At 30.4% G+C, this 23,713-nt stretch overlaps 5 protein-coding genes across 5 annotated transcripts; 3 read left to right on the top strand and 2 right to left on the bottom strand.

Annotated features, from left to right (window-relative positions):
• The first annotated feature begins 1,469 nt into the window (after nt 1–1,469).
• On the top strand, nt 1,470–12,450 carry LOC119685434 (aminopeptidase N). The gene is made up of 9 exons (XM_038099708.1): nt 1,470–2,425; nt 8,390–9,228; nt 9,296–9,451; nt 9,506–9,799; nt 9,862–10,284; nt 10,404–11,079; nt 11,135–11,340; nt 11,415–11,723; nt 11,781–12,450. The coding sequence occupies exons 2-9, from the start codon at nt 8,477–8,479 to the stop codon at nt 12,007–12,009; spliced, it is 3,045 nt and encodes a 1,014-aa protein (XP_037955636.1). The 5' UTR covers nt 1,470–2,425; nt 8,390–8,476; the 3' UTR covers nt 12,010–12,450.
• A 124-nt stretch (nt 12,451–12,574) lies between these two features.
• On the top strand, nt 12,575–14,730 carry LOC119685431 (eukaryotic translation initiation factor 2D). The gene is made up of 2 exons (XM_038099706.1): nt 12,575–13,268; nt 13,324–14,730. The coding sequence occupies exons 1-2, from the start codon at nt 12,770–12,772 to the stop codon at nt 14,562–14,564; spliced, it is 1,740 nt and encodes a 579-aa protein (XP_037955634.1). The 5' UTR covers nt 12,575–12,769; the 3' UTR covers nt 14,565–14,730.
• Nucleotides 14,731–14,752: 22 nt separating this feature from the next.
• Nucleotides 14,753–16,197, bottom strand: LOC119685433 (phosphoglycerate mutase 2-like). Its single transcript, XM_038099707.1, has 4 exons — nt 16,095–16,197; nt 15,755–15,956; nt 15,195–15,692; nt 14,753–15,135 (listed from the first exon to the last, which is right to left on the bottom strand). The coding sequence occupies exons 1-4, from the start codon at nt 16,167–16,169 to the stop codon at nt 14,969–14,971; spliced, it is 942 nt and encodes a 313-aa protein (XP_037955635.1). The 5' UTR covers nt 16,170–16,197; the 3' UTR covers nt 14,753–14,968.
• A 3,185-nt stretch (nt 16,198–19,382) lies between these two features.
• LOC119681950 (DNA-directed RNA polymerases I, II, and III subunit RPABC5) lies at nt 19,383–19,774 on the top strand. The gene is made up of 2 exons (XM_038095264.1): nt 19,383–19,557; nt 19,609–19,774. Exons 1-2 carry the CDS (start codon nt 19,463–19,465, stop codon nt 19,715–19,717), a joined length of 204 nt encoding a protein of 67 aa, XP_037951192.1. The 5' UTR covers nt 19,383–19,462; the 3' UTR covers nt 19,718–19,774.
• LOC119681949 (methionine aminopeptidase 1) lies at nt 19,765–21,441 on the bottom strand. The gene is made up of 5 exons (XM_038095263.1): nt 21,065–21,441; nt 20,696–21,008; nt 20,354–20,641; nt 20,155–20,294; nt 19,765–20,099 (listed from the first exon to the last, which is right to left on the bottom strand). The coding sequence occupies exons 1-5, from the start codon at nt 21,216–21,218 to the stop codon at nt 19,867–19,869; spliced, it is 1,128 nt and encodes a 375-aa protein (XP_037951191.1). The 5' UTR covers nt 21,219–21,441; the 3' UTR covers nt 19,765–19,866.
• Nucleotides 21,442–23,713: the final 2,272 nt, after the last annotated feature.

Genomic DNA, 23,713 nt, shown 5'->3' with positions numbered 1-23,713 from the left:
TAAGGATAATGTTAAGATAAGTCTCCTTTATCTTCTTTTTAATAATGGCAGATTTGCTATGGGATTCCCGAGAATGTTTGGTATCTTCACAAACATATATAAAATTAATAGTTTCAGTAGCTAAAAAGTAAAAATCTAAAAAGTAGAAAGTAAATCCACACAAAGTCCAAGATTTGACTGTTATCAGTATTTTACATATATATCAATTTATCATATCTACAGCTATTTAATATAAACTAATATTGTAATATTGTATAAAGTAATATAATACTAATATTGTATAAACTAATATAATTTATTGTAGATTATATATAGAAGCGGTTCAGTTTAAAAAGACTGAACGGCACAGAATTTAATCTGACCGTGATTGTTCTTTGTGTAATCATCATAAAATAGAAAATATATGTCATATTATTGGTGTATGTCCAATTTTCAGAGAACACAGATGGATTTTTTTGATAAAACACTTCTGTCCGAAGAAGAAGCTAAAGTCTTGTTAAACGGCAGCACTATTTATAACCTGTGCAAATTTATGAAAAGTGTTTTAAGTTACAGGAGATTAATTATTTATGAATTTATATGAGTAATAATGTTAATAAAATGCACCACACAAATATGTTATTGTCAATTTAGATTTTAAGTAAGATTTCAAAATTTTTGGTAAGTGCTGTATGAATTTTTAAATCAATAAATAATAATAATAATAAATAATAATAATAATAATAATAATAATAAATAATAATAATAATAATAAATAATAATAATTAATAATAGAATATAATAACATATGACAATTCTTTTTTTTTTTTTATTAAAAGAGTTTTATTTATTAAAATTATTATTAATAATTTTTTGGAATACAATATATTTATAATATTTTTTATAAAGGTTTTTACATAATTTTCTTTACCCTTATATATAAATAATCACAAAATTACAATAATATCAGTTACAATTATTATTTTTTTACCATTTAAATACTTCGAAATGTTAATAAATTTTATAATTGTTCCAATAACCGTAGAGCCATAATCTTGACAAAAGTCATTATGGCTTAGACCCAGTTTCATAATATGCCTTCCTATTATGCAGTGAACCGTCAGCATTAAAACCGTGCTGGTAAGCAGATTACGCCTTAGTTCAAGCAGTTAACTACAGATCTCCAGATCTGAGAGCCGGGTTCGTCTATCAAATTTTGCTTGGCTATACTCAGATATTTTATACAACAATGGACAAACGTTAAATATAAAATATGAAATATATTTAGTAAATGTTTGAGAATATTTCATACATACACTTCAAGAAATAAAAATAAATTATATACAATTAATGTATATTGTTAAATGAATGCATATAACATAATATTACACTCGTATATGATTTATAATATCTTAATATATAAATAATTATTAAGATAGCTTTTTGTAATTTATTGTTTATATTATGACTTATACAATAATTATGACTTGTTCCACCCACGCATTTATTCCATACTCAATTGCGAAGAGGTCGTTAACACGCTATGCAAATTGCAATTCGGCAAATCTTTACGTCATAATTGGTGTGTTTTCATTATTCAAACACCTACGTCAGATAAGAAATAAACAAACTTTTGATGTGCATATGTTAAAGAAGAGCACGACTATTAACATATATTTGGGAATAAATGCTACTGCAATGTGCAGTAGCAATTATGTTTATTATTATAAACCGATAAGAAGGACTGATGTAAGGACTGTATATTTTGAATTGGGCAAGAAAAGAAGCAAAAGAAGCAAGAAAAGAAGCAGATAAAGCCGTTTGTAAGCAAAATAGGCGCAACGCACTACTACAATATTCTACTACTAAATGAAAAGGAGACTACATTTTTTTGACGTTCATCAACGAAATTCCAGTTTGATTTCATCTACTGTGCGGTTTGGTCGTGTTTGGACGCTCCGTTGTGCGCTGTTGTTGTTTCGAATAAATTTGAACTGAAATTTTTATATTTAAAATTATTTTTAAAAACATTACGATAAAGACAAATATAAATACAAAGGAATTAAACAATTTCGATAGAATATTTTAAACATTTAATAAATAATTTTCGCAATTGCGTTGTTTATGAACTGCTAATGTTAACTAAAAAATAAATAAAAATTATATGTTATTGGTGCCTTAAGTATTTATTTGCTTTTGTAACTGTAATAACTGTTTTAAGTGTAACGGTTTCCGATATTTTGTAGTGTGCAAATAGGGCTTTATTTTGTATTTTTTAACCGACGAAAGGTTCAAGAAGTGTATAAATATTTAACATAAATTTTATTAAAATATAATTTTATTAAAATTTAATATAATATAGTACAATAGCAATATAGTAGAAACTAGTATTGCTTAAGAACATATTTACCGGTGGCATTTTGACGCGCTTTCAGTTGAAATTAAGGTTTGTGTTTTTATTTTGTTCACTTTGATTTCGAAGTTCTCTTGATAAAAAAATTTATATTTTATTTTATTTTGCATTTTTCTTGAATAAATTAAAAGAAAATATATATTTTATAACAACGTAATTAAGACTTTATAAAGGTGAACAGAAGTATCGGTGCAATACTCTTTCCAGAATAATAGATCTATTTCTCTATAGAGAAGTAGACTCTGTGATAAATGGACTACTAAGCAATTATTGATAAACAAGACGTTATGAATATGTATGGTTACTACTTCAATATATTCTGCTTAATTTGGGGCTCATTTATGAAAAAATTGAATCAAACCCTTAATTGTACTCATTAACATGAGTTAGTACTTATCGTAATAAAATATTTAATTTAAGTGGATATGGGAGTGTTAATTCTGGCCTCAATCGCAATATATGTATTTAATTATTATAAATTTCATCTCTATTGCAATCCCATATTCTGCCTCGACCCCATTAATCCCCCATTTTTTTATTTCTAAAGGTAATTAATTTTATAAATGTTTTATTAATTGCTTAATTTATAAATGTATAATATTGTATATTATATTACTACACTTGAAACTGCTGTTTTCCAGTCGAAGAGTCCATCGCATTTCAAGTACCATCTGGTGAATGTTCAAACAAATAATTATTCTCAATTAAAAAAATTAAATCGAAGTGCGAATATTTTTTCTTCCTAAGCTTATAGAACGCATAAATGACTGCCCTCATTCATGGTGCGTTCAATGTTCAAAATGAGATGTGGGTAAGTAAGTTGCTTTGTACTTAGTATTTGCTCATCTCCATGTGCTCTGCTGTGGCCCCTAGCACTAATACCGCTTAGACGGTCTTGTCCAACGCTCACCAAAATTCAATTATCACATGCATGCGAATAAACACAGTAAACACGCTGCTCGCCTGCTTCCCTGCCTGCCATACAATGTGTACAATTCTTTATTCTCAAATTATGTCTATATCAGAAGAATTTCTACATATGCTAAACGTATCAATTACTTTGAGCAAATTATATGTATTTGTGTTCATGACGAGTGATTACTAATAATATAGAATGATAATATATAAATCGTAGCTCAAACAATTTTCATGACTTAATTATTCGATCGTCCGATTTTTGGTCAGATAAACAAAACCGAATATAATTTCAGTATTTTGGTTAAATCTTGCTTTCATAGGTTCGAACTAGTTAGAGCATTTGCAATCTACGTTTTGACTCTAATTTCAATTTTTATGTGCACTATTGACCTAATGTTATGGGTGAGAGTACTCACATACCTTAATTAACAGCAAATGCCAGGTTCAATTGAAAGATATGACGCTAGTTTTATACTGATTATTATTTTATATATTGTATGTAAAAAATAGGAGTTTAATAATTTCAGTATTCACACAAATCTATATATTTGTTATTTTCCGTTGTTCATCAATGCTAAACACATAATAGCATAAAATTTAAAATAGTATACAATGTACCTTATCTCTTCAAGATTTTAACTATAACCATTATGGTTAATAATATTTGTTTGGATCATCATCGCGGATGACACTTTCTAAATGTTTAATACACTGTGATATTCTTAAAAAATTTAATCCGCAAAACATTTTGCTTCAGCATAACGAGCTAGACGTCTCATAGTTGAGTTTACAATATTTTAGCATTAAGCATCAACCACCCTTCACAAATCTTTATCACGTTCACCATTACCAGTTATAAGACAATAATATTATCTCAAATAAGTATAGTAAATATATAAGTTTTTAACATATTTATAAATACTCGCATTTTCCCATAATTTCCAGCACAAATAATTTTGCCATAACTCCAAGCAATAGGTCTTCACATGAATAAACAATTCATTTAAGTAATAAGATATGGGTGCTATCTGTGTATAATTTCTCTCAATATCGTGCTGAAAAGTTCCAAATTACTTAATTTCTTTTAAAAAACGTAATAAGTCTTACATTCAAAATGCTATACTAGATATAAATTTCCCTACTAAATTAAATTCGTTTTAAATACGAAGTAACCGCCTTCATTTCACTCAAACGTGCAGTCAGTACTTCACTTAGCTATAATGTATGCTTTAAGATAATCAAAAGACAAAGTGTTAGCTCTGAGCAGTAAAAGCAGAAAAGAAAAAAAAACAAGAAACAACTAAAATGCCAGCTAAAAGCACTAAAAAATCGAAGCACAATTATTTGAAATATCTGTAGAAAATCTTCGTATAGATAGTTTTAATGCTAATAAGAGTATATAAGCGAATAATAAATAATTGTTTTAAAACACAACTGTTCATGTGAAGCAGATTTACCATGGCAAAGTCAAATTAAAAATTAATGAATTCTTAATATAAAATATATTGAACTGATCTATAGCTAAATGGTGTAGATCTAATGTTTTAGTGTTCTTGTTTAAGAACATCAAAGAGTTCAAATTAAAAGTGTGTAAATATATTTATTTTTTTATTTTTCCAAAATAAAATATGGATTTGTAAATAAGCAGTATTTTGTTTGTTTTTAAATTAGCTTCATTCGCTGTGCATTTCCAGATTCCCAAAATAAGAACTAAATCAGAAGTAAACAGTATTTCACTCGCTCTATTGTTCTTTGACTGTAATATATGTATTTTTAATTACATTTAAAAATAAGAAATGTTCATAACTTAAAATTTTGTTTATATTCACTAATTTTATTTTCGTATTTTTGCATAAATTAAAATCTTAAATAATCGCAATAATTAGATAATTATAATGTTTGGTGTGAAGATGCTATTTACTGCCAAAATACGCATAGTGTATTCTTCTGGGCGATAGTATACTTATAGTTCTAGTACAATAATGTCCATTTAGACTTTAAAATGTTGACGTCTTACAAGAATCAAGAAATTACTGAAATTAACTAATTTAAGACTCCTATTAATAGTATGTATATGCTTTGAAATATAGTAAACCATAGAGGTATTGATATATTAGTATTTAGTAAACTTTTATGTATTCTCATGCTTTTTTAATTTTATAATACTTAAAAATTTTTCGAGTAACGAGTTCCGTAACTACAAATATCCGTAATGATAAAGAATAGGTTTTCATTTTTAGCATTGAAAATGTTTATATAGTATAGAGATTTTAGGCAGACATTATTTCTGAAATTATTTTTCTGTTTTTTAATAATGTTAACTGGCACTTATGATACATAATATTGTTCCAGTTTTTTAATACTATTAGCTGGTATTTTTCAAATGTATTTTGTTGTGTTTATTTAATGTAGTTACCTAGCAGTTTGGCTTTTGTTTATACCTATATGTGTACACCGATTGCTAAGTTGAGTACTGACTGCATGTTTGAATTAATTGAAGGAGTTTATTTTGTTACTTCAATTAAATTTATAAGCCGATTTTGTTATTTTAAGAATTAATTAAAAATTTATTATTATCATTACAGATGTATAGTCTCTTGTTTTGTTTTTACTACGTTTTCTTCTCGTAGTTTTGTATTCCATATTTTTAGAGCAGTTAGTTAGCGTTTTATTTAAAATTTTTAATATTTAACTTAATTACTTTAGTAAATGAAATAGATTTTTTTACCAAATAGAACCTTTATATGTTAAGCTTTATTCCAACACTAAGATATACTCTAAGATATATATTATTAGTGGACTCCTGTAGTAATAATAAAAACATGAATTAATTGTCAATGCATATTACGTGCGATCAGAGAAACCGGATGCATTTTCCGGATGCATGGCACAGGAAGACGACTATAGAATTTATAAAAATGAACAAAATTGATACTCAATATCTCAAGTAGATAATAACTTTCCCAAACTATCAAATGAAACCTAATTCACATTATGTTATTAAATTGCGGTTTATGGTTATTAAAGTATTTTGTTTGGTATAAACTTAAAAAGGTATTAACACGTGAAGTAGGGTAGCACAAACTTCATCCCCATTGCCCATTAGGGCAATAAAATCGAAGAAACTGAGATTTAATATCAATTCATTGATAATAACCCTCTTTGCATTCGTTCGCATTGAAGTAGCAAAAAAATTGCCTGATTGGTATTGGATTACATTTTAAACGGAAGTATATCACTATTAGCACCATTTGTACATACCCCATACTCTGCTCATCGTTATGTTTGCATTATTGTTAGGAACTTAAAGGACATATAAGAATAATTCAAATCTCTTTAAGAAGCGTGTGTTTAAAGAGTTGCTTAGTGATGTATTCGCAAGTAATTACTTTAACACTGTCACATTGTAGCGACTCAGTTGCTTCCTCGCACTTGCTCGTTCGCCACTCATGGGACATCAGAATTAAATTTAATGCAATTTGCTGAAATTGCATTAAAGCGGATGGCACACGTTTCGGATTACATTTCGCAATACCAACAGAAATATTGCGGTGCGGTCTCATAGTAATAAAATGTTTATGATATCTACATACTTTATATGTTTAGGAAAATTGTTTTATACACTTGTACATATGTGTGCTGGCCATGTATTCAATGAAACATTCGTGTCCATTACTTGCACTGGACTTCATGTATTAGATTTCATCACATTTGAGATGTGTGCCAATAGAAAAAGCCGAGATCCCTTTTAGTGACATCCTTGAATAAACATTGCACGAAAAATCTTGTGATTTTTTGATGGTTTAATGATGCAACCATGTCACGCGAGTAAAGAGATGCGGAACAATTCATTTATAGTCTGTTTTTATGGTTTTTATCTTGGTGCTCCTAATAAATGTTAATTGATTCTGAATTATCAAGGCTGAGAACTAAGCAATTAAATAATACTTTCAATGAAGTTTTGAATTTCATAATAATGGGATTATAAGTTGAAAAATATTTTTATCATTTGTATAAAAATGTTGAAAGAGTTCTATATATAGCATCTTTATGTTTCTGAACAAACAAGAATATATGCAGAACTTTAGTATATCGTTGATGGCATGTAAATTATGCTTGAAATCCAATTCTCTGACCGCTTTGATGATAAGTGAGACAAATTTATATGCATGAATAAATTGCATAAAATTATTTTATAATTATATGGTATTTATATTCTTTTATTGTGTATAAATAAGTAGTTAGCACTTATAGGTAGCTAGCAAATTTCTACTCTCAGCAGTGTATTCCGTCTCTATTAACGCTTTAAAAGATAATTTTATATCTTAAATTCAGTATTCGGTTAACAGGATCGGAATATTTTTTTGAACTTATAATTGAATAGGTTGATTATAATCGTTGCTGTTAGTATTCTATGGGCTTCGTTAAAATTCGACTTCCTTAAATTGTGCTTCTGAGTATTTATCTTCACATCATGTCGATTTCTTCGATACAAAAGTCATACTTCTCAATTTAGTAATAGACCAATTGATAATAGTAACGTTACAATTAGAAAATGATATTATATTCATTAAAACCAAAAAGAATGCTAAGTATATATTAAAGAAGTTGACTGTTCAAAAAAAAAAAAAAATATTAAAGTTTCACAACGTTTATGTTAAGTATTTATAAAATCAAACTATATACATGTTTGTTACCACATGGCCACTTCCACTTAAACTTCATTAAAAATTATATTTCATGTTATAAAATATCTGGAATATCTAGCGATGATACTGTTAAAGAAATGATCTATCTCTAATCCCTCTTCGATACGCCACTGCCTTGTAATTTGAAATCATTATTCAATCAGATCTGTTGAAATTAAAAAATCTATATTAAAATGAGAAATAACGAAACCAAACAAAACAAAAAAACAGTTAAATAGTCTGCCATTTTTTATGACGAAGGGCATTAAACTAAGAAGTCTGTTATAGTTATTTTACTTAAATAACTGATTATAATCTATTAAATAAAAATAATTTCTTAAAAAACAAAATAATAATTGTACGATTATACTATTATTTTTGATGTTTTCAGATATTTAAATAAATATTTAAAAAAACTGGAAATATGCGCACAATACGTACAATATTGAAATAGATCTTTTAAAATAAATTTGAGAATATGGTACTTAAGGACTCTCACATTTGTGAGAATCTTACGATGGATAATCATAGGAATGCTATAGCTACTACAACAGCACCAGCAGGTACTGGTCAAATTGCGGGCAGTAGAACACACAAGCGGCGATTAACACTTTCACTCAACACAGTAGTTCTGCTAGGTGCGTTTTTTATATGTTCATTAGTTGCTGTCAGCTTCATTATCTACAACTTCGCTACTTGTAACGAACTAAGCTCTTTATCAGATGAAAATATTGTGTGTTCACCAGTGCGCCTAACGCACCCTTCGAAATCTGGCCAAAATAACAGCATCGATACTTTGGATGAGACACCTCATTACGAAAAAGACGTACGCCTTCCACGTTCTATTAAGCCGCTTCGCTACAATATCTCATTAACGCCTTATCTGCATAATGAAAATTTTACTTTCGAAGGTGAAGTGAAAATTAGTTTCCTAGTTGAAACCGCTGATTGCTACAACATAACTATGCACGCAGCAGAATTAAATATTTCAAAGAGTGGAGTTGAGGTGCGACGTGCTAAGATAAAAGACATCCAATCACCTGCACCGGAAGCTCAGTTGCGTATAAGAAAACAATATCTAATCGAGGCTAAACAGTTTTTCGTTATTGAATTATATGACAAACTAAAACGAGACACCGAATATGAAATCAATATTAAGTTTAATGGGCTTCTCAAAGACTACCTACAAGGCTTTTATCGCAGTTCCTATAAAGTTGGGAACCAAACCAGGTATAGTAAAATATGCATTTAGATAGGTTACGTTTACAATTTTTTCTTTGATTTTAATTCTTTAAAGATGGTTAGCATCTACACAATTCCAGGCCACTGATGCAAGAAGAGCTTTCCCTTGTTTTGATGAACCGGCACTCAAAGCGAACTTCACTCTAAATATTGCCAGACCTGTAACAATGTCAACTATTTCAAATATGCCTATTGTAGTTACAAAACCACAGTAAGTAATTAAAGTACATTGATTAAAAAAATATTGAAAATGCCTATTATTTAGCGAGAGTTTGCCTAATTATGTTTGGGATCACTTTGCTGAGTCACTACCAATGTCCACATATTTGGTTGCCTATGCTATAACAGACTTTAGCGTTCTTTCGGATGGAAATTTTTCTGTATGGGCGCGTACGAATGCAATAAACTCAGCCCGTTATGCTCTGAAGGTTGGACCGAAAATATTAAAGTTTTTGGAACAGTTTTTTGATATTGATTTTCCGCTTCCAAAAATGGATATGATAGCATTGCCAGATTTTCAAGCAGGTGCAATGGAAAATTGGGGCTTAATAACCTATAGGTAAATTAGATTTGAGTAAATCTAGATATATTACTATATATGTACACATATTTTTTTTACAGAGAAACAACAATGCTTTTTGAAGAAGGAATATCAGCAACAACCAATAAACAACGCATTGCTGCTGTGATTGGGCACGAATTAGCACATCAATGGTTTGGGAACTTAGTCACTCCTCGATGGTGGTCCGATATTTGGTTAAACGAAGGTTTCGCCAGTTATATGGAATATTTAACTGTAGATGCAATCGAACCTGAATGGAAAACGCTTGATCAATTTGTAGTTAATGAGCTTCAAAATGTATTTCAATTGGATGCTTTGTCTACGTCACACAAAATATCTATAGAAGTATGTAATCCAGATGAAATAAATGAGATATTTGATCGAATTTCATATGCGAAAGGCTCCACAATTATACGTATGATGAATCATTTCCTTACAACAAAGGTCTTTCGTCAGGGTTTAAGCAACTACCTAAAGAAAATGTGAGTTAATTTGTAATAGAAAACATATGCTTTAATACATTTATCTCACCCACTGTACACAGTATGCAACATATACGAAAAAAAAAGAATTGTTTCATTAAAATAAAATATTTTTTCAGCGCCTACAGTTCCGCAGAACAGAATGATCTTTGGCATTTTCTAACAATGGAAGCAACTAAACATAATCTTTTAGATAAAAATACTACTGTCAAAGAAATTATGGATACATGGACCTTGCAAATGGGCTACCCCGTATTACAAATATCTCGACATCCAAATACAAACGTTGTTCGCTTAGAACAACAAAGATTTGTTTTTGTCAACAAAACGAAAAGTAATAACTCAAATATTACTGAACCACTCTGGTGGATTCCAATATCTTTCACAACCTCGACAGAATTGAATTTTGAGAGTACACGTCCTGTGACATGGGTGCCACGTACAAAAACATATGAAATAGAGAATCGAAATCTTTCAACTGCTGAATGGTTTATATTCAACATACAGCAGACTGGTTACTATCGTGCCAACTATGATTTAGAAAACTGGCGTGCTATTACAAATCATTTAATGAAACAGACACATTATGCCGAAATATCTGCCCCCAATAGAGCTCAACTCATAGATGACGCTATGAATTTAGCACGTGGTGGATATTTATCATATGCAATTGCTCTGAATCTATCTCGATATTTGATTCACGAAACAGAGCATGTGCCATGGAAGGCCGCAATCACTGCATTTAATTTTATTGATACAATGTTTGTTAATCAGGGTGATTATGATTTACTTAAGGTATGATTGATATACGCATTTAATTTATTAATATGAAGATCCCTTTTATATACAGAATTACTTACTAAAACTAATAGACACTGTGTACCAGGACGTGGGCTTCGATGACAATGTGAATAATGAGCACGATATGCTAAGAACCTTTAAACGTATTGAAATCTTAAATATGGCATGCCACTTAGGACATCGGGGCTGTATATCAGACAGTAGTCGTTTATTTCAAAATTGGTTACAGGAACCGAATCCGGATGTAAATAATCCGTAAGTAAAATCTTTTTTATTAAATTCAAATGTAGCAAAGCAAAATTAATCAATAATATTTTTCTATATTTCAGCATATCTCCCAATTTACGGGGTATTGTTTACTGTTCAGCTATTCAATATGGAACTGAAACCGAATGGGATTTTGCTTTTGAACGCTATTTAAAAACTTCTGTTTCCACGGAAAAAGAGCTTTTGCTAATTGCTTTAGGATGTTCAAAGGAGCCATGGATTCTTTTTAGGTATCTACGGCATTCTCTAACAGGAGACAAAATACGAAAACAAGACGTTTACAGGGTATTTGTAGCCGTGTCAAACAATGTCGTTGGTCAGCAAATTGCATTCGATTTTATACGCAATAATTGGCAAGAAATCAAAGCTTAGTAAGTTTCATTTTAAAATCATAACAATTTATAATAATATAATAACTTTTATTACAGCTTGGGAACTTCTATATCCAACTTGAACACAATTCTTAAATTTGCAACTAAACGAATGAACTCCAAATTTTTATTGAATGAATTGGAGTCGTTTGTTAGAAACGATCTGAAAGACAATGGTCGATCAATAAAGCAAATAGTTGAACAGGTGCATATTAATGTAGATTGGATGAACCGAAATTACAACACCATCGTACAATGGCTGAAGAATGAAGCTAATAAAGACTAGCTAAAATATCAAAGATAACATCATTAATCCGTGCCGCTAATGTTAATCAAGAATTCTTTATTTTAAATATTAATACTTTCTAATCAATTAAATAATTTTTAAGTTTTGGAAAAAGTTTTATACTAATTCACATATCAATATTAAGCACATCAATCCAGTACAACTTCAGCAAGGAAAATAATATAATCCAATATTAAATTAATATAAGGTAGTCGATGGTGAGGGCAAACAATTCTAATATTTTTATGCAGCCATAGAGAAGTTGTATCTTGAATCTAATATACTGTTTGCCGTAATAATTACATGTTATAGTTTTATAAATATATATAGTTAAGTATGAAAAATGTTTTTTTCAAATACTTTATTCTTTACTTTGTCTTTACACATCAATATACTTTATTTATTTACTTAGTTACATATAAAAAAAATTTAGTTTAACATTTTTTTAAGTTGTAAGCCACGTACTTAAATATATCGTTTTAGTGATAAAACTCAACTTTATAATTTTACTTATTTTTTAACATCAGAAAATGAAATTTGAATATATCTTCATACACAATTCAAATTTTAACAACAATATGTGAAAAAGTAGTATAGTAAAAATCTATTTTATTTGCTCTGCAACCCTTTGTCAAGAGCACGTCAGCTGATACGTGAAATACACACAAAACGTAAATAAGTGCCAACTTAATAAATATGATGAAATTGGGCGGCATTAACGAATTGTACTCTTTATATTGAAAGTTATAAAAATTGCAAGATGTTTTTAAAACCGTATAAATTAAAAAGTAATGCACCGCTAAAAGGATCAGATGTAAAATTAATTAAGCAACGTCTTGAGAAGTCCTTTTCAAATTTATCCGATGAAAAGTTTCAAATCCTAATACCTCAGAAATCCTGCATAAGCATACTTAAATTGATTACATATAATGATTTTCAAACAAATGTTTACTGTGTTAATAAATTACCCATGTTTTTCGAAACGGAAGACAATGTTTTGGCACCAACTCTGTACGCGGTGTGGTTAGTTCCTGATTTATTGCCTTATTTCACAACATTTCCACAAGTATTACCAAAACTGTCTAATGGAGCTGATCTCATGTTGCCAGGTGTAATAAAACAAGGAGTAGGTATGAATATGTATGGCCGTTACAAGAAAGGGCAATTAGTAGCTGTTAACTTAACCTCAAATAAGGCCGCTGTAGGTATTGGTTTTTTAACACGTTCCAGTGACGACCTTTATATGTGTGGAGGGCAAGGTAAATTAACATATTTATTGATTTGCACTCACTTAAATTTTATGATTCCGCTTAGGCTCAGCTGTAAAAATGTTGCATATCTTTGGAGATAAACTTTGGGGTCACGAACCATCTCTAACACAGCAGATTCCCAATCTGAAACCTTCGGATTTAACAAATGACGATTTTCCGGAACTAGGAGCAAATACTAAAAGAAAGGAGAAACCGCAAGAACAAAGCTCAAAAGAAATGAATGTGGAAACAGAAAGTGATTCAAATACACAGAATTCTAATATGAATGTATCACAAATAATGAATTTGAAACTAGAGTGCAATAATTCTGAAGTAGATGCAAATAATACCGACGATGAAAAGTCAACTCTGTTAACAGCGGAACAAATACTTAAAAATGCATTTTTAGCTGCATTAAAAAATCATGGAAAAACTCTACAACTACCATTACTTACCAGTAACTTTTTCCGACTTTATGTTGTACCAGAAGCTGAACAAAATATAGACATCAAGAAAACTAAATACAAAAAACTGTCAAATTTCTTAAATGAAATGATCGACCAAGGTTTTATAGTGGTTCGAGAGGAAACCAAAGGAGTAGATAAAATAACTTTTATCGATTTAGAACATCCTGAATTGGTTAACTTTGTTACAGATTTCAAAAAGCTTGCCAATTCGACACAAGAAGAACAAAATCAGCCACTTTTTCACTCGGAATTAAAAGAAATGTATGTTGTGACAGATGTCACAGCACCGTTTTTTACTAAATTAAACTACAAACGTGGCGAAGGCATTCCTGTTGCACAAGTAAAGAAAATTGTCCGCGAATATGTGAACAAACAAAATTTGACAGTATCAGACCCAATTACAAAGAGTTTTAGCCTAGATGACACTTTACAACGAATCTGTGAATGTACTGAAGCTAATTTAAATAGGATATGTATGGAGATCATAAATAAAATGGAGCATTCCTATCAGATGTGTAGTTTGAAAGATATAAGTTCCAATAAACCACTAATACAAATGTCCCTAGCGACAAGATCGGGCAATAAAAAAGTGACGCTTGTGAGCAATTTGGAGTGCTATGGAATAATTTTGCCAGAATTTATTAAGCTGTGTAAACAAGGTGCTGCAGCGAGCACAACAATCATCAAATTACCAAATCAAAAAAGAGAGCAATTACAAATACAAGGGAATCAAGTGCGGTTTGTGTACACACTGCTCACCGAGACATACAAAGTACCAGCGAAATGCATACTTGGATTGGAGTTAGCAAAAGATGGTAAAAAATATAAGAAAAAATAATCCAATAAGTCACATTATCATAGTGAAATCTTTACTTGGTGTACATTGCGTCTTCTAAAACCTAAACTCAAAGTCTGATTAAATCGATAAAGCGCAGAATATAAAAATCGTGACATAATTTAATATCACATTTTGAAATAAACAAGAGATTATTTTAGATTTTTTTAAATGTAAAGCAACAGCAACAGTTTCAATAAATTAAATTTATTAACTATATTATAATTTATTTTACTACACACACAAGTTAACAACTTTACGGTATATAACTAGTGAAATGGATACCGCAGAATAATGATAAACATGCTTAAACAAATTGCTTGTCCAATTATTATTTTGTATTTACTCGAAATGCACATACATACACCGACAATGCTAAGTAGGTATGTATTTTAATTTCTGTGCGCTTACTTAGCTTTGCCTTGAGCAGCGACAGCCTCCATTGCTTTTCTTACAGTTTCTTCATCACCAAGGAATTTCATCGAAACCACTGGTTTGAAGTTTTCGTCCAATTCGTAAACGAAAGGAATACCAGTTGGCAGATTGAGGGCCATAATGGCGTCGTCGGATAAATCTATATTTTAAAAGTAATTTGTTATTTAAAAATTTTTTGTTTAAAACGTTGTAACTTACTATCTAAATGTTTTACGATACCACGCAAGCTATTACCATGTGCGGCAATAATTATTTGTTTTCCCTCTTTAAGTTGCGGAATAATGACATCATTCCAGTATGGTAAAGTACGCTGAATGGTAAGTTTTAAAGATTCAAACATAGGGAATTCATCGCCCTTTGGACCATCAGCATATCGAGAATCTTTTACAATAGTATCGTAATAAGCATGTCCAACCTCCATGGGTGGAGGTGGAATGTCAAAACTACGGCGCCATATTTTCACCTGATCTTCTCCGTATTTAGCAGCAGTTTCTGCTTTGTTTAAACCTGTTAAGCCACCATAGTGACGCTCGTTTAAACGCCAAGTTTTGCATATTGGAATTCCTTCTTGACAAGACTCCTTTAAAATGGCAGCAAGTGTAACTTGTGCACGGGTGAGAACTGATGTGTGGGCGATATCAAACTTTAAACCAGCCTCTTTGACTGCTTTACCAGCGGCTAAAGCTTCTTCCTTGCCTATTTATAAATAATCTATTCATAAAAACTACAATCTTATAAGAAATCGGTACCCTTGTTACCTTTGTCGCTGAGGTTAGCATCGAACCAACCACAAAAGAGATTCTTTTGATTCCATTCTGATTCACCATGGCGTACCATAACTATTTTGTATTTTCCAGCCATATTACAAGTTTGTTGGACTCTACGAAGTATCTTAGAATATTTTAGTAATGAAATCGATCCAAAACTTCCACCACCAATAGCCCAAACTCTGCGTATGACCTACAAATGACAACTACAAGGTCAAATTTGAACAAGAAGAAAATTACGAATATAGTTGCCACATTAACTCATTTTCAGAGGTTTTAGAATATATGTCCCGTATGCCTTTGAGTATGTATTATGTAAATTAATACTTACGTGAAACGACATTAGGCATTTTCGGTGACTCGCAAGTATGGCAAAAACTATACTCGCTACGCGAGACATTGGCATCACTGCTGCAGTCTGTCAAGTGTTATGTTTTGGCATATAGCAAATCTTGTATATGTGCACATATATCAAGCAAATTACATTTTGTATAAAAATAAATAATTCATATAAATTGAAAAAAAAGGAATATGGAATTAAAAGGAATGGTAAAAATATTGAAATTTTCAAAACTAAACACTGAAATTTTTCTTTTTCCCAATTTTTAAATTTATGACATATTTGAATTGTGTTTGAATTTTTTTTTACATATGATTTATGACATGATTGCAACATTCTTTGGAATATCCTATGAAGTTCGCTTATTGCGTTGGTAACATTTTTTTCTTTACTGGCTGATGTGTTTGGCCAATATACCAAACTAGTCGAGGTAGAGAAAATTGTCTTGTTGTCTTGCGTACATTTTGGCCAGTATAGACCAGCAATTTACTTGCGAGCCACCGAAAATGCCAATTTTCATGTATCTTCTAAACTGTCATATTATTAAATTATGCATAGAATGACTTAGATTAAAAGTGTTATTTATATGAATAAAATAAATTACGTTTGAAAATAATAGATATTTTTAAAACAATTTCAAAATTTTTATTGGTATAGCTTAGTAAATTATACATATTTCTTGTGTAACCCATGTAGATTTCTATAGCACGTAACATGAGAAGAAATACAAAATGCATATACGGATTACAGCTTGTTCACACTGCATTATTAATTGCAGTTTGTGGTATTAATTGAAATGTGAGCGCCAAAAAATGCCATACAATACTAAAATTATAAGACATTTGGAAGAATTATACACTAAACATACTTAATGAAAGTGCATTAAACAGATCTTAATAATATTAAAAGATATTTGAGAATTTGAATAATTACCTTTTAAGCAATAGATATCTGTTTTTATATAATCCATTTGCCTCGTTGATAAATTCATAGATGTACGTTATTTTAAAAAACTTATGTTAATAATATGTTCACGATTTAATGTAATTGTTATTCGGTTGTTATAATGTTAATGTTTGAAGAGGTAAATTAAATAAGAATTTTCCAAAACGTAAATAAACCCTAAATTTAATTGAAAAGCACCGTTATCAGCATTTAAATTTTGAATAACTACTACGATGCTACCATAACTACTATGTATGCAAACCAAGTATGTGTGCTACCAAATTGCACTGCGTATATTCAAGTATGCATACCAAATTTCGCTCTGCAGACATATGTGCGGATAATCAAAACTTTTTATTTATTTGTTAAGTTTGTACTCATATCTACTTGTGTATATCGAAATCTTTAGACTTCTCATTATTTAAGAATTTTGGTGAGCGTCGGACGAATAAAGATTGCTGAAAAAAATTATTAAATAGTAATAAAAAGTAAAAACTTCTCTCACTCTTGGCACATACTTTTTCTTTTGTTTTCCCGATCTTTCCATTATTTTTTTTGGACTCCGAACTTTCTCTACTCGCTAAGAGAAATAAATTCAACTGTAGTATAATAAACTGAATTAACAAAAACAATCTAGAAGATATCATATTTTATCCTAAGAAATATGAAATACTAGGTGACCCCGCGAACTTCGTGCCGCGTATCAGTCAATGAATGTTATATTAAATTTTAGGTAAACGTAATCTTGAACATCTTGACCAATACATGATGTTCATGAAGTAGTTGCTGCAGATCTTGAAGAATTGCTATTTTCATTGCTGTGTTGTTCCGTCATATTGTCCATGAAGTATACTTGAAAGAATTTATGTTGTGCATCTTCAATAGGTTGCAATGATCCAATTCGATAGTGAATCTGGCCTTGAATCTGAGGAGTCGAAAGCGAAGTTAATATTACAGATTTATAATGCCAATTTTTTTAATATGTTAACATTCCTTATTTATTTTAGACACAAATACAGGAATATAACAAAACTTTTTCACCTATATTTCACATTTGATCAAATTTTTTATCTTTAATCTCTCAAAGAAAATGAACATTTGCTCTTTTCAACATAAATTATCTTGAACGTCTGATTAAATCCATGTTCTTCGATAATGTCCGCCTCAAATGAAGTCATTTGAAAGTAGCTATAGTACTTTTGAGTGTTCGCTAGAAAATGTCGTGATTCTGGTGTTTCACCACAAAGCAATGAATGCAATGACTCAAGTGGCGGAGTCAATAATAGCAATTTCACTGTTCCATTAAGGCAGCACAATCCTGGCGATTCTCCAGCAAACTTTAATGCTCCGCAATGTTCGTAAGTAACGTCCGTTGGACCAATGCGAACGAAAGGATGCGAAGTGTAATCATTTGCGCAATCGTATAGAAACGCTGCTCGATACAAATCAATAGTTGAGGCATTTCTTCTTGATCGTCGGATATTTTTTGTCGTTGCTGATCTGTGTGATAAGCTCGACGATTTCTCATTGCCAAAAGAGCCGTTTCACGGGCTGCCTCTCTTTGCTCTTGTGTTTGAGAAGCGCGAAGGCGGGTCATACCAATGAGGCTCCTTTCTCGTGCGATTTCTCGTTCTTCTTCAGTGGATGCATGCGTAATGGTTCGACGCCTAATTGCATTACGGCTTTGTTGAGAAAGATTAGACTTTCTGGGTCGCGGCATTGTTAATATTAAACACTTGCACAAAACAAACAAATCGATACTTTCACCTCATATATTGATTAAAATATTTATTTATTATATTTGAAATTTGAAATATTTGAAAAAATAATTTAAAAAGGAATTAATATCACTCAAACTGTCGAACTGTCAACAGTTTGAAACAGCATTTACAAATTTATTATTTTTGCCTAAATTAATGGTTTTTTCCAATATTTTATAATGTATTCTGCTATTCGGAGCGGAGACGATTCCAACAAATCAAAGATAAATAAAATCGGTCCAGTCGTTCTTGAGTTATAAGTGGTCTAACTAACACGACTTTCTTTTATGTATATAGATTTATAGAAAAATTTAAACAATATGTTGCTATCAACATCACCTCAATTTCTTCAGTTTCGATTATTGTTTTGCATTCTGTGCTTGCTGCTCCGCTGTTGTTATGAACGGTGTAGAAAATAACTTAAAACGAAGTATGCATACCTTGTTTATAAGTGTATAGCAAAACGCATACTTGGTGTACAGACTTTCGAAAACGTTGAAAGTTGTAAGACATTTTGTCAAAATCTGACAGGTTGTTTCGAACATGTCAAAACAAGAAACGCAGCACTGACAATTCAATTGACATATTGTTAATTCAAAGCAAAACAAAACTATTTGCACATTGTTTGAACGTAGCAATAATTTTGATTCTAAAATGATTATACCAATTCGTTGTTTTACCTGCGGAAAAGTTATTGGCAATAAGTGGGAGTCTTACTTAGGACTTTTGCAAGCAGAATACACAGAAGGGTAAGGCGTCCGTTTTATTGTTAACAAATTAATACCATGTCATTTTATTAGTGATGCTCTTGATGCGTTAGGATTGAAGCGATATTGCTGTCGTCGCATGCTGCTTGGTCACGTGGACCTTATAGAGAAACTTCTCAATTATGCTCCTTTGGAAAAATAGATCACTTATATTAGGATAACATGCACAAAACAAATATAGTTAAACTGTTTTAAGTTCTTAAACGTGTTTTATTTAAAATATTCAGTTCTAACAGCGTTTTAAAGTGTAAACAATGAATATCTTTGTGTTACGAATATAGTTGGCAGTGTCTACATATTATCCATAAACCATGGCTGTCCGTCTTTATCACGGCGTCTTGTCAATATTTCACAACCATTATTCGTAACGAGTAATGTTTGTTCGAACTGTGCTGAATACAACCCATCGCTAGTAACTGCAGTCCAGTCGTCAGGCCACTGTTCGTTTTTTGCGGCGCCTTCTGAAATCATTGGTTCGATAGTAAAGCAATGACCAGCTTTCATTACACCAACAGCAGAATTTTCTTAAAATAAATAATAATTACAATCGTCGTAAAAAATTGTATCGGGTGAAAATACTTGCGTAATGAGGCACATTAGGAGCAGTATGAAACAACCGGTGAATACCATGCCCACAGTAACTTCTTACTACACTGAAGCCATGCGGTGTCACATGCTTTTGAATTACATTACCAATTTCGCGGTACTTTACTCCTGGTCTAAATTCATTATAAACAAATGATAAAAATTTTGCACTAGAAAGGCTTTATGACCTTACCTAACCAATTCAATCGCTTTACTTAATGATTCATGGGTCACTTTAACCAATTTCTTATGTTTCTCTGAAACATTTCCTACAAAAAATGTTTCATTAAGATCTCCATGGAACCCGTGATGATATACGGTAACATCAATATTGCATATGTCACCATCTTTTAAAGCTCTTGTGTCCGGTATACCATGGCATATAACTTCATTTACTGAAGTACAGCACGATTTCGGAAAGTTGTAATAGTTTAATGGAGAAGGGTAACAATCACGTTCGATCGCAGCTTCATGCACCAATCTGGTAAACAAATAAATATATAATACAATCTAGTGATTAAAATTTTGTGCATACCTATCCAACTCATCAGTTGTGACTCCTACGTCAACGGCTTTAGCACCTTCATCCAAGCATTCTCGAGCTAATCGTCCCGCAACACGCATTGCTTCGATTTCATCATCATTCAAAACTTTAATGGATGTGTTACCCCGCATTGCTTCTTCTGAAGCAGCACGTCCATCTGGATGATCTGCATAGTCAGGTTTTTCAATACTTGTAGGCACAAAACGTTTGGGTGTCTTAGGAAACGGACGCAATTCTCCAGTAAAGCGATATTGAGGCCAAGGATTATAACTTCCATCGTCGAGTTTTGGTTTTAAAATACCCTCTGTATAAGGCATTGTAATTTCATTTCATACTTCAAATAATATACAATAATATTACCTGCTAAAGCATGTATAGCTTTGTGGTCTTTCCAAGAGCTTTTAAAACAGGGCTGTGAACAAAAATATGAACCTGGTACGCCTAATTTAAGGCAAGTTGGGCACTGCAAAGTCGCATCTTTTGTGCAACCAGAAGTTTGACATTTGTTAGTCATAATTCCAATAATTTTTGAATTTTTTAAATTGAATATATACAAAAAAATTTGCAGATGAAATACCACAATATTCTAAAATTATTCACAAATTAGGTTAGAAATTTCAATCTACAAAAACAAAGTATGCAATACGGTACAACCAGCAATATCGGTTGTATTTGTGAAGTGGTTATGATGCAAATATTAAGAACTTTTGTTACATATAAAATATACTTATTTTTCATAAAAAATAACATTATATTGAATTTTAAAGTATGAATAGCTTCTCAATATATATACACAACATTTTTTTTACTATATCCAGTTTTAAATTATTTTTTTTATATATGTTATACATATAGTAGAAAATCTATTAATTATATATGTTTCGAAAATAAAATTTTCAAAGATGTATTTGACATGTTACACAAATTGTTAAGTAATTTTATGCATCACACTTTAAAAATTTATTTATAATATAATTTCATATATAGTACATAAATTGAATTTAACGACGATTTTTGTTTATATATTTTCATTAGTTAAATACAAAAATAAATTTGAAAAAGTTTTCATTGGTTTCTAAATTTTTTTTTTAAGAAAACAGAAAATCAAATATTCCCATGGTTAGAAGAGCAATTATGAACTTAAGTATTAGTCAATATTTAACGATTATTTGTATTATAATTTGTTTAAGGAAACAAATCGTAAAGTAAATATGATTGGTGGTTCTGTTGTTGTCGTTGAAGCCTGTTGGGACGTGCTTGTGAAGTCCTTTTTGGAGGTGTCAATCGGCAGTTGGTCTTTGATAACGACGAGTTGGTATCACCATTATTGGTGGTTTTACGCATGTATAATTAAAATATATAATACATGTATTAGAATATAGACATTGCAATGTAAAAATATATCTTACACTGTACATTAAAAAATTAATATATGTATGTTATATGTTAAACATTTTTGGATATATTTTAACTTAACTTTGAATACAAAATTAATTATAATATGAATATAAGAAGTTTTTTAGATAATCATTGATAATAACGCTTTACAATGACGCTTCACAACAATACTCTCAACAATCAATCAAATAAAATCACACTTCCATTACATATTTGGAATACAAAATAAAATTAAACTGAAAACAATATTCAACATGTGTTTAAATTATTCTTTACTAAACATTGTTACGAAAAATAAAATTTCTTTAATTTAATAACAAAATATGCAAATAGACTATATAAAATCGCCAACAAAATTTTTAATATGCAAAAGTTTGAGGCGGATTGCTTTAGAAACGATATTTAAAAAGAAATACCAATTTTTGTGGTGAGTTCAGCTTAAGCATAAAGAGCAGAAACAGATTTTAATGTGTTCGCAGCGGAAATCTCATATCAATTGGATTCATTTACATGCATTCAACTGTAATTCATAACAATAAGTTTATTTATGTATATGTGTAAGTTCCAATCTTATTCGTTTATATATGTATGTTTTTCTAACATTCTAATGTTTATTAATTTGTTTACAATTGTATTGTTGTAGTTGATTGTAAAAATTTAAGTGTTTTGATCACTGAATTTTATATTGCTTTCTGTTATGAAATTCAGAGTTAAGATTTAATAATCTATGCCCGGAATAAAAAATATCTCTGTTTACAGCAATAAAGCCCAACAACAATTTGCAAAGATGTTTGTTTTATCATACAAAATAATTTCACAACAAGCGAGAGTTCAAACAGTTCTGAGTGTTCAACACACTGATGAGCGTTATTAACAGTGTTGCCACTACTATTTTGTATAAATACACAAAATTTAAATGATCCAGCTATCACCAGTTTGTCACCTTCTCATGGATTAGTGTTAATAATTTATTATATTTTGTAATTAAATATTTAATTAATTGTTTATTTTACAGTATTTTCAACACACAACAAATGTCTTCATTGACATTTGCTTTGATAGTTAATGAAGAATTAGTGATTTTAGCGCAATCACACTTGTGTAATGAATTACACAAAGCACTTTATTTGTAAGAAGTTTGAGTTGAAAAGTTGCTCATATATTATGGCAACAGCAAGGTTGTGCACATTTTGGTATTGAGTTTTGTTGCGTCTGGTTTGGGCCGCTTATAGATTTTTTTAGTTTTGTTTTTGGTTTTTCGCGTAAAGAATGTGAAATCGTGATTAATTTTTGTGTTAAATATTTTCAAATCGCTCGTGGACAAGTCCGTGACGTCATAAAACAAAAACATTCATTTACAACAGAATAGAATTGGGTGGATTTTTTATATAAATTATTTGTTCATAATTACAATTACGAGTGCTGTGCCAAGCATAAGGAATTATTTGAAAATAATTTCTGTTGTACGAATACGAGAACGAGTACGCGTAATTACCGTACATTGTCTATAAAGTTTTGTTGTAACATTGAAAAAATATTGTAAATTTTTTGCATTGCTATTTACTGTTATTCACGATTTTAAAAATTTTTGTTGCATTTACCATATTGAGT

Source organism: Teleopsis dalmanni, chromosome 2 (assembly GCF_002237135.1).
Source record: "Teleopsis dalmanni isolate 2A chromosome 2, ASM223713v2, whole genome shotgun sequence".
Classification (NCBI taxonomy): domain Eukaryota; kingdom Metazoa; phylum Arthropoda; class Insecta; order Diptera; family Diopsidae; genus Teleopsis; species Teleopsis dalmanni.
This window is presented reverse-complemented; position numbering and strand designations above follow the sequence as displayed.

What these genes read in the sequence shown, in the direction of transcription:
- LOC119685434 (XM_038099708.1), top strand. Translation starts at nt 8,477, where the DNA reads ATGGTACTTAAGGACTCTCACATTTGTGAGAATCTTACGATGGATAAT. An exon ending in AAAGTTGGGAACCAAACCAG is followed by an intron (nt 9,229 to 9,295) that starts GTATAGTAAAAT and finishes AATTCTTTAAAG; the next exon opens with ATGGTTAGCATCTACACAAT. An exon ending in ATTGTAGTTACAAAACCACA is followed by an intron (nt 9,452 to 9,505) that starts GTAAGTAATTAA and finishes CCTATTATTTAG; the next exon opens with CGAGAGTTTGCCTAATTATG.
- LOC119685431 (XM_038099706.1), top strand. Translation starts at nt 12,770, where the DNA reads ATGTTTTTAAAACCGTATAAATTAAAAAGTAATGCACCGCTAAAAGGA. An exon ending in TTATATGTGTGGAGGGCAAG is followed by an intron (nt 13,269 to 13,323) that starts GTAAATTAACAT and finishes GATTCCGCTTAG; the next exon opens with GCTCAGCTGTAAAAATGTTG.
- LOC119685433 (XM_038099707.1), bottom strand. Translation starts at nt 16,169, where the DNA reads ATGCCAATGTCTCGCGTAGCGAGTATAGTTTTTGCCATACTTGCGAGT. An exon ending in AATGCCTAATGTCGTTTCAC is followed by an intron (nt 15,957 to 16,094) that starts GTAAGTATTAAT and finishes TGTCATTTGTAG; the next exon opens with GTCATACGCAGAGTTTGGGC. An exon ending in TATCGTAAAACATTTAGATA is followed by an intron (nt 15,136 to 15,194) that starts GTAAGTTACAAC and finishes TTTAAAATATAG; the next exon opens with ATTTATCCGACGACGCCATT.
- LOC119681950 (XM_038095264.1), top strand. Translation starts at nt 19,463, where the DNA reads ATGATTATACCAATTCGTTGTTTTACCTGCGGAAAAGTTATTGGCAAT. An exon ending in CAAGCAGAATACACAGAAGG is followed by an intron (nt 19,558 to 19,608) that starts GTAAGGCGTCCG and finishes TCATTTTATTAG; the next exon opens with TGATGCTCTTGATGCGTTAG.
- LOC119681949 (XM_038095263.1), bottom strand. Translation starts at nt 21,218, where the DNA reads ATGACTAACAAATGTCAAACTTCTGGTTGCACAAAAGATGCGACTTTG. An exon ending in AAAGCGATTGAATTGGTTAG is followed by an intron (nt 20,295 to 20,353) that starts GTAAGGTCATAA and finishes TAATGAATTTAG; the next exon opens with ACCAGGAGTAAAGTACCGCG. An exon ending in TAATGTGCCTCATTACGCAA is followed by an intron (nt 20,100 to 20,154) that starts GTATTTTCACCC and finishes ATTTATTTTAAG; the next exon opens with AAAATTCTGCTGTTGGTGTA.